The 10,273-nt window shown below is 36.7% G+C and overlaps 1 protein-coding gene across 6 annotated transcripts; it reads right to left on the reverse strand.

The window, feature by feature from the left end:
* Positions 1–2,230: 2,230 nt before the first annotated feature.
* On the reverse strand, positions 2,231–9,695 carry LOC122057090 (lipase-like). 6 transcript variants are annotated; one of them, XM_042619087.1, is made up of 11 exons: positions 9,528–9,695; positions 9,143–9,212; positions 8,047–8,174; positions 7,649–7,714; positions 7,485–7,532; positions 7,304–7,371; positions 5,835–5,907; positions 5,555–5,716; positions 3,473–3,667; positions 2,768–2,856; positions 2,231–2,691 (listed from the first exon to the last, which is right to left on the reverse strand). In XM_042619087.1, exons 2-11 carry the CDS (start codon positions 9,207–9,209, stop codon positions 2,490–2,492), a joined length of 1,098 nt encoding a protein of 365 aa, XP_042475021.1. In that variant the 5' UTR covers positions 9,210–9,212; positions 9,528–9,695; the 3' UTR covers positions 2,231–2,489. The 6 variants fall into 6 exon arrangements, with proteins under 6 accessions (XP_042475021.1, XP_042475022.1, XP_042475023.1 ...); XM_042619088.1 differs by having other exon boundaries at positions 9,143–9,220; XM_042619089.1 differs by having other exon boundaries at positions 8,047–8,109; positions 9,528–9,694.
* Positions 9,696–10,273: the final 578 nt, after the last annotated feature.

Below are 10,273 nucleotides of genomic sequence, written 5' to 3' on the forward strand. Positions count from 1 at the left end.
TCAGTCGATACCAATACGATATGACCGATACGATATTAATACTTGAAACCATGCTCCATGGTACTCATTATAGCCTTTAGGTCAAAGCCTCATACGACAAGCAACATTTTCACAGAATCAACGAGCAATAGTATAATGCGCCAATTCGAATCCACAACCAATGGATCTAAACGGTGCACTATTGGGGCAAGGGCTTCTTTCCATTAGGCTACCAACCCCATTAACACTACTCATTATCACTAGTTGATGCATACTTTTTTTTAGATAAAACAAAGTCAATTAAACTCTATCATGAATCCTTATTCCTAACTAAATAGGTTTGGTTTCGGATCTTAGGGGTTGATTCTAGCGTTTTTGGGATGGATTGGACTTTTCTCCGCACCATGGATATAAATAAACTTGCTTCAAACATAAATTAGAAAAAGTTTGATAGAAGAGAAAATCTTTTTGGCCATTTTTTTGGAAGTTTAAAAAACCCTTGCTTTTGTCATCGTTAATTTTCATTCTTTATTGTCAAAGATCTAAAGTACCCTTAGTCTCTGCCACATGACAGTTAGATGGGCATTCAAAAATCAAAACTTTCCCATTTTTTTTTGCTAACGATGGGTATCTAGGCCTTAGGTCTGAGTCGCTTGATTAGTCTTGCAAGTCTATACTGACTCCACAACTGTATGGACCTGATCATATCAGGGTTGAATAAAACCATTCAACTTTTACTGTAAGCAATGAATGACACTAAATACCACCATGTGAGTGGCCCAAGGTGTGTCTAATGGGAGAAAAAAAAAATTGATCATTAATGATTAGAAGCTTAGAATAGATAGATCATCTTTTGCTACTGAATAACTTTTTATTAATTTTAAAAAAAAAATCTTTTGCTACTTTTAAGAGTTTTTAAAACCAAAGAATCACTACAATTATGAGTCTCAGCAACATCCTCCATTTTCCCCTGGACTCTTTTTATTTTTGTTGGTAAAGGTATTTTCCCCTTGGACTCACATCTATAGAATATGTGTAAAATAGCTTTCAAATGGTGAGTCCCACCAATTTCCTTTGCTTTGCTTATACGTCTGGAGTCTGGACTAGATTGATTCTTTATCTTGGAGCTTTCCCGTTGGACTGTGAAACGGTCGGTTCAGTTTAAACCAATTTTATACATCAAATCGAAACTGAACCGTTAAAATGAGATTTGATTGTAACCGGTTTTAGGTTTATTGGGTCGGTTCAGTTTAAATCAATTTTAACCAACACTTGCCGATTGCCCATGCCATATAAGAGAGAATCACATTTATCAGGGGAAAAGAACACTTATTGATCGTGCAGCCCTGCATTAATCCGGCGCCAATCAATGCATGCTCTTGAACATAAATAAGGGGTAGATTTTTCTTTATATTGCAAGGGGTGGGAGTATTATTCCATTGCCCTCTGTGTTTGAGTACAGAAGCTGCACGACCAAGGAGTGTTCATTTCTCCTATTTATTATTTTGACATTAATTGATTGAGACCCACAATAGATTCTGATCCCTACCCTTCTATTGGCTGCCGTATGAGGCCACATAGATAAGCCAAAGACACCACCAAGAAAACCCACACACACCCCACTCGGCCATCATAAGGCTGTGGTGGACGGTAGATTTGGTCATTTTCATGGTTCAATTTTTTAAGACAAATTTTCAAAGCCTGTTTTATATACCTCAACAGGGTGACTACTCTACCCATACCCTCTGTTTTTGGTAACTCAAAAAACACAGATATCCATTTATCTTGAAAAATGGAACTCGTATCTTTTTTGTTAACAATAGATATTCGGGCTTTCGACGTGACTAATCCCATGGATCCATACTAACCCCACAACCACGTGGACCGGATCACACCAGGATTGAATGTGAACCATTCAACTTTCAGCGAAAGCAATGACGATCACTAAAAACCCCATATGAGTGAGTCCAAAAGGTAAGAGAAGTTGAACTCAGAACCACACGCCTCCTGAAAAAAGAAACTGCTATCCCAAAACACAGATGATGATGATTTGCTATTGAAATCCCTAAATCTGCACCATCATCTTATTGAGTCCTAAGCTATCATTTCCACACCAAAAATGATAAAAACCTAATCATTTCCTACAGTTGATCTTCCAAGCCTCCAGCATCAATTTACAAGACAACTATATATACACATTCTATATATGAATTAGTAATTACAAGAAAATAACAACACACATCTCACGATCTTGAAAATAAAACTGAAGCTTCACTGAGACATGTAAGAAAAAACTCCATAGCTACAACATAAATGGAACTCCATGAGCCTCCATATTATACAACAAGTGGTGAAGATGTACATGACTTAACAATTATATACAAAAATTCCTCCCAAACTCCCCCTTGCAAGGATCTCATCTGAACTTCCTTTCTCCCCTGCGATAAAATATAAGCCCGACTGGTCTCATCCATTCTTAATGGCAAATCATCCTCTTATCCCCAAATAAGTTACAGAACAGCTGTTTGTGTATTTAGTTTAGACACTGATATGGCAGGATTCCTCGACAAGATTATGTTTCCATTGAGATCTGTTTTACCATAGCTCAACGTATAGGAATCCGTTACCATTTTGCAAGAACCCCAAGTTTTAGCCCGTAAATCAACACCAAAATACGCCAAGTGATCGAAGATGCTGTTGCCTGCCACAGATCTGCACATAACGAACAAAGTTCAGAGATGGTAAAAGGTATGCTAACAAAATTAGGTTTGTTAGAAAGAAATGTTACCTGCAACAAGTTGGATCTTCACCAGAACCATCGCAGACCTTCTCAACTGTGTAAACCAGACTGTCAACTCCAATGTTGTAGATCCACACCTAGAATTAGAGAAAGGAAACATTGGACATTGAGTAAATTTTATGACGGTTCCAACAGTTGTTGCTTCTCTATGTTATATCAGACACATATATAAATCCATTTGCCTTCCAAGAATGTGACAATTTTTCAAGCAAAGACTACATTATAACTGGAATTCGAGAATAACTGTGCCTGATGTCAATCAAATAACATCTGTGGTGATGTTTTTCTTTCTTTTAAAGGTGGTGTGTATGTGAGGGGAGTGAACGCATGTGTTTGGTGAGGGGTGTGTGTGCAGGAGCTCATAACCCACTATTCAACTTGGGGCTCATCTGGCTCTTCTACATGAAGTATCCATGTAATCGCACCTTGTCATCATGTCAAAATTGGTCACTAAGATTCCAATGAAAAACAAAAGAGGGGGGGGAAGGGGGGGCAATGGACATAACAAGTTTCAAGAAGCAGTTCAAGATTTGACAATATATCAAAAAACAAAGATTATATTATAGAAATAAATCCCAGAACAAATAGTTCACTGATGGATCTACATGGTTAATTACAGTTTCATTAGCAGAAAATGATCGCAACCTGCAAGGATATAGACAAAATTTTCTGTTGTAGTCTTGTAGACTGTACCTCTCTTGGAAAGTGTGTATATGTCTTCTTTGGGAAATAAGAATAGTATGGAGGCAAATGCGGCACGATATCATGGTCATTTGTGATACGAATTGTATTTGGTACATGGTCACTAAAGTAAGACACAAAAACTGAATTGCCAACACGGGGCTGTCCAAATGTCATAAGCTGGACAATGCGGGCTCCATGATTAACCTGGCACACAGTTACAGAAGGAGAAAAAAATCTTTCAGTGTCAATCTACAAAAACTGGAGAACAAAAAATCTACATGATTAACACCAAAGAAACTACATCAAAGAGAAAAAATAACCAAAACGTTCATCAAAGAATAAACATCCAACAGCAGGAGGAAGAAAAGAATACAATTCAAGGAAGGTTTAACTGATAAAAGAGAAAACTTTTGTTGGCCAATTTGAAACTCAAGATGCAACTGACAGCGAATTTAATTGCATCCACAAATTACTCATTAAGAAGTGTTAAGATATATTACTGTTAGTGTCAACTAATGGGTTTAAGTGTGTGTCTTTCCTCCTTATGAGTGTTATAGGTATTAATGTAATGTCTTAGTTTGTTATTTCCTCTTCATGTAAGTTGGTCCTAGTCGTGGACCCAGTCTTGTAATTTGCTTTCATGACTAATAGAAATAGATCCCCAGCCCCACGGCAATCGTGGGCTGTGTTCTCTTGTCTTCTCTAATCTTCCCTTCTTCTTGATTTCTCTCTTCCTCATGTCCAGGTACTGATTCAGGTTCTGTTACTCTTACAAGGTATCAGAGCATTGATTTCAGCCCTCGGATTCATTAAATTAAAATACATACAATGTGTATATAGTTATTTCAGTTCAAGATAAACCAGATATTCCTAATCTCTTCCACACTTCTATTATGACCCCATTTGGGCCTGGCGCCTTGTCTACTTTCATCTTTCTTAAAGCTTCTTTAACTCAAAAAACCTTTTTTTTTTTTGTTTTTTGGGTAAGAAATTCAATATTCAAACACCTTAATATTATGTATATATCTACGCCATGTTGTGTATTAATAAGTAATGCAGTATTCTTGGCCGCTATTACTCAAAATGTATTCATTTAGTAGGCTGTAGAATTACTCTTTCCATCTCTCCTTAATGTCCACATCCCACCTTAGTACTCTACCATCTTCACTTTCAATACATGTAAAATGGCTGAAATCTCTAGTCTCCCTTTCTCTCATTTTAGCTATCTTGTAGATAGCTTTTTCCCCCCTTCCTTTGTGTTCAAGTTATCATAAAGATCATCATATTTCTTAGCCCTTGCTTTCCCACAATCTTTCAGCTTCATTTCTAGAAAATTTATACCTTCTTAGACCATCTACACCCTTCGTCCTTTTCCATGTCTTAAAACTAGTTTTCTTAGTCTTAATGGTTGTTTGAACTTAATCATCCCATCACCAAGTCTCCCTAGAGGAATGACATTTTCCTTTTGATTCCCATAGGACATCTTTACCAACTTTCTTAATACACGAGTAGTAATCCCGTTCCACATCACATTAATGTCTTCCTCAAAGTCCCACTTTCTTTGTTTGACCACCTTATCAGTAAATGACTTCAAGGTATCTCCTTTTAAGCTCCACCACCTTATCCTGGGGAAATAAGGTGGACCATTTTATCCATTTAAATCCTCTCTACTAATCCATATTAATATTTCTTTTCTTCTTTTTATTTACATGTGAAAGTTCTCACAACATCCTCCACTGTTCCTAAGTATAACTCCATGTTAGCAGCTCCTTTTTTCTCACTTATAAACTGTCCTCTAAAATCATTTCACTATTGTGGCAAACTTATCTCTCCCTTCCAGCTTATGACCGTCAATTTATCTCTCCCTTCCAATTTATGATCTCCAATGTCATGTCATTTTCTTATTCTCACTTATGTGCTTTATCCATTGTATGAATATAAGGTATCTACTTTGATTGAAAATAGAAGGAAAAAAAGTTTGGGAAGAGATTCTAGGTTGGCACATTAGGCAGAAAGAAAGCCATAGAATATGCAAGTACATTTCTAAAAGAATTTCTTTTGAGCACTAAAGAAAAGTTGAATTGTACTTACTGCAAGATCAAGTGCACAGAAGGAAGCCATAGCCCCTCCCATTGAATGACCGGTCACCATAATATCAATGTCACCATATAACTGCTTGGCCTTTTTAACAGCATCAAGAACCCCTGGGCGCATAGTTGTGTTATGATATGCAGAATAAAATCCATGGTGCACCTGGATCCAACAATTAGAGCATGAAATTAAGAAAATCACCCATGAAGAATTTTTCTTAAATATGTGCAGCCATGTCTTAACGTTTGTATAATCCAAAATGTTAATTCACAGTATGTACCATTGCACCAGCTATGCCTGGATAGTCTAGATCAAGCTGCTTCCAAAAAAGATCCTCAATCCAATTCTGTATGCTGTTAAAAAAAAAAAGCAGTCAGTCCACAAAATTCTTCAATTTGAGAAAAAGAATAGAAAAAAATCAGCATTGGAAAAGCTGAACTTCATAATAAATCCAACTGAATTACTTCTAACCCGTCCAGATTTAAGGAAAACCAATGCAACCCCCCACCCCCACCCCCACCCCCAAAAAAGAAAATACCAATTGCTGCCTAGCAAATAGGACCTCACAACTCAACTTATTCTTACCCCAACTACATGGATCCTCTCTCACCATTCAACTGAATCAACTCCATTGAAACCCACACTTGTTGTCGACCCCATTCCATGCATTTCTTTTCCCACCGCTTCTCCCACTAATGGATAATAAATGAGTTTGAATAAATGTTTAAGTTCTGACCAATATGGTTGGTCAAAAGTTCTGAAATTCCAAACTAGTAAACCATTTTTATAAGGTTCCCCACCTCAGACTAACTGTAATACACATTTTATTGGTTATAACATTACAAAAAGTGCTAGACAGGGAAGTCTCTTACAGGAAGAGATCAAATTAATATCAAACCACTACTTATAGCAGGCTCATACAAAAGATTCTTGACAGCAATAACTCGGGCATCATTTTTTCATCTTGTGGTTGTTCTTTCACAAAAACCATAACCTTATGTAAATGTCTTTAAATATAAATACATGTCCAAATAGATAACACATATACAACATAGGTCTTTCTACAATGAGTGGGCACCTTCGATTACTATAATGCATGACTCATGGTTATAACTCATTAAATTTAAAGGTTAAAACTCTGCAACTGTCAAAGGAAAAATAAAGCCTAGCAGATGTGGGGAGATAAAGGATAATCATTAGCTATAGGAAGGTCAACAAGAGTCCTTACAACTATACCTAATTTACCATTCCTTTTCCTTGCAATCTGGTTATTCTTTTACAATCTACCCAGGGCATCAATATAACTTTTCATAGATAAATATACATAGGGACAAACACATTGATCTCTCTCTCAACTCAGCCCCACCCACCCCCGGAAGAAATAAATAAATAAATAAAGTGTCGGTCAACTCAAAATAGAGCCGCAGTCCTCCTAATACAACATGGACATGAGACTGAGACAATCAGATGACCTATATGTAACCTAAATGTGTTTTGCCATTGACATGTCCAAACAACTCCAACCAAGACAAAGAATGCAACAAGAAGTAATGCTAATCTTTCTTCCCAGATCCTTACCCTCATTTCAAACGTAAGAAGAAACAAGCAAATAACAGCCAATCAATTATATAGTTTTATCACAGCTGCGCCACCCAATTATATGGGCATCAACTACATTCAATTGATATGTGCTAAGAAAAATAATCATACAAATTTAACAAACAAAAGCTGGCCAGACACCAACAATACCTGTGTTCCTGTGTGCCCCTAAATGCAATTACAATGGCATTAAGATCCTGTGCCACCCCAACAAATGCCTGCATAAAAGATTTACCCTGATATCAGAGCTTAGGGGGAGCAGAAGAAAATCCTAGCATTGTAACATAGAGATACATTGAACTGCCTATAACATAGTCATATGCGAACGCACCTGTAAGCAGCGTTGGACATCTACAATCAGCTCTATAATTTCAAATCCCTGCTTCAACATAAAAGAAGACTTAAAATTTGCCACAGCAGTGGGGACAATACCTCCAAACTCCCACAACAATCAAATCAAGGAAAAAAAAAATCTCAAGAACACATAGCTAGTACCTTCGTCAAATCATTACATCTCGAGCATGTCCAAGTAAAAAGTTCAGTCAAGTCTGACACGTACACCTACAAAATAAGGCACACATCTGTTAACTTTTACAGTTTACAGAATGTCCTGAATTCCTCGAGAGTGTGATATCTATACTCTAACAATACCCACAACCAACTAATTGGGTCAATAAAATCATACACAGCACGATAATTAACCAATAAACTAAGGCAGCTTGCAGGGACAGAGAACTACCCTAATCAAACAGGAATAATCAAAGTACAACTAGCAGTGGAAACCACTATAAACTTAGGGACAGTGAACTACTTTAATCAAACAGGAACAGTCAAGTACAACTTGCAGTGGAAACCAATATAAACGTAGGGTTGAGTGCGACTCAAAAGCTTACCGCAGAAGCATACTCCACCAATATCTTTGCGAGAGTATGATTGTAGACAGGTAAATGGTCCTCCTGATACTCCAACAATAACTTTGTAAGAGTACGATTGTAGATAGGTAAATGGTCCTCGTGATTGGCTGTAAGCTCTATAATGAAGATAAAATAAGGAGACATTCAAAAATATCAAACCAGAAAGCACAGCGTTCTATATAACAATCCTTAACTTGTCAGTAAAAGGTATTGAACATGTCAAAACTAATATGAAATATTGCAATTGCTTAGAAAGAGGAGGTCTAACCACCCTCCCACAATCTAATGCTAGTTACTACTTACTGGCTACAGGTCCAACTTTTTTTTTTTTTTTTTTTTTGCTGCCACTTGAACAACTTGATTTTTTTTTCTTTTTCCTTCTCTCATTTAAGCCTTGTACTACAAAATTGGACAGGTTAAAAAATGCTTATGGCTAATCCTGACTGTTTAAATGCAAAATAAGTAAGCAATGTTGCAAATTTTTTGACCGATCAGCATGTGAGCATGCTGTGCATTGTGCCAAGCAATGATCGGATGGAAGGTATAGGATCTCAGACAGAGCATTAATCCATTAGATGATAGAGTTCAAGTTAAAAAAAAAAAAAAAAAAGGAGGTCTGGACTAAGCATCAACAAAGTGAATATCCTCCTAGGTTGTTAATGAAAAGATGTAACTTTGCAAATCAGAATGCTATAATTCACTAGAATCTACTGTTGAAACTGAAGCATGATCACCAAATCACAGTTACAACATTATATGTGGAAAACAGGTACACGATTTAAAAGCCTGTGAACCTTCTGAAGCTTGCAAAGTGTGCAAGTCCTACCATCTTCATTTTTTTTTTTTTTAAATAAACTAAAGAAGAATCCTTCAAAAAAATATTTCCTAGAAGCTTTCCGATATTAATTTCAAAATCAGCACTCTGAACTCCATCAAAAGCAACAAGACTGCAAATCAATATAATACCCACACCCTCTCGCCCAATTTAAATAAATAAATAATTTATGTGCAATTACAGAGAATTTTAATTAAAACATCAAATAAATAAATAAAAATATGAAAGATTGAACATTACCATTCCCACCAGAAACTGCAAGTAGAGAGAATAAAATCGCCACCTTCAACCACCGGAAACGTCCCATGACCTGCAACCCTTTGCATAATAAAGAACCACTCAAAGAAAAATCAAATTAAATAAAACAAAAAAGTCTTAAAACACTTGCTGTTCTTAACTCTGTACGATCTTTCATCGTTTTACTTTATTCGGAATCCGAACATCAAACCTCCCCCCAACCCACACACTTCAATCAAATTCGATAACCCAAAACGTCAAACCAATCAATTTACAAAAAAATATTAGTCATAATACCTAATTTATGATATCAATATAAGGGAAAACGAATCGAAGTGATAAGATAGCAGAAGAAATATACGAGTACATATCGAAATCGAAGACTCACCAGTGAGATCCCCGCGACTACACGCTTCTTGATTCTCTGGCGATCATAAAAACGTTACCAGATAAAGCTAATACGATCCATCGAAACACTTCCGCTGGGACTCCTTTTTCTTCTCCACCCTTTATTATATCCGAAGAGAAGAGTTTGAGTAAAAAGGAAGAAGAAGAAGGAGTATACGCAGACGATATTTTGACCAGACCTTACAGATGAATGATTCTCGTTTCGTGTTAAATTGACGAAATTACCCCTGGATGTATAGAAGTAGCAGGGAATAGTGATTGGACTAAGATGACAGATCTGGAAAGTTATCCGACTCTGTTGGAGTCTGGAGCTGAATCGAATCTCCCTTATGAGAACACACGTGGCAGTTTCTTAGGTGGCCTACACAAACGATAAAAAGGAAGATACCGGTTGATCCTTGTAAACTCTCGACCACCGGTTGGACCAGTTCGACCACTAACTTTAGGTTTTTCTTTATGGATTACAATACTCACAATTTGCCATTAGAGTGGGCCATCCATGATCTATTACTGAATATTCCATAGAATCTAATTTCCATGTATTTGGTTCTTTTTCGTTTACAAGTCAGTGGATTTAGTTCATGGTATTAGTCATTAAGATTACGTATCGATATACCATATGGATGCAAATTGGCCCATATAGTATCTACTTTTTTTTTGAGGGGGGGGGGGTAGGAATATGATATTGAATCTTAATATGAACTTTTAACATCTGAAGTATGACTG

Source organism: Macadamia integrifolia, chromosome 12 (assembly GCF_013358625.1).
Source record: "Macadamia integrifolia cultivar HAES 741 chromosome 12, SCU_Mint_v3, whole genome shotgun sequence".
NCBI lineage: Eukaryota > Viridiplantae > Streptophyta > Magnoliopsida > Proteales > Proteaceae > Macadamia > Macadamia integrifolia.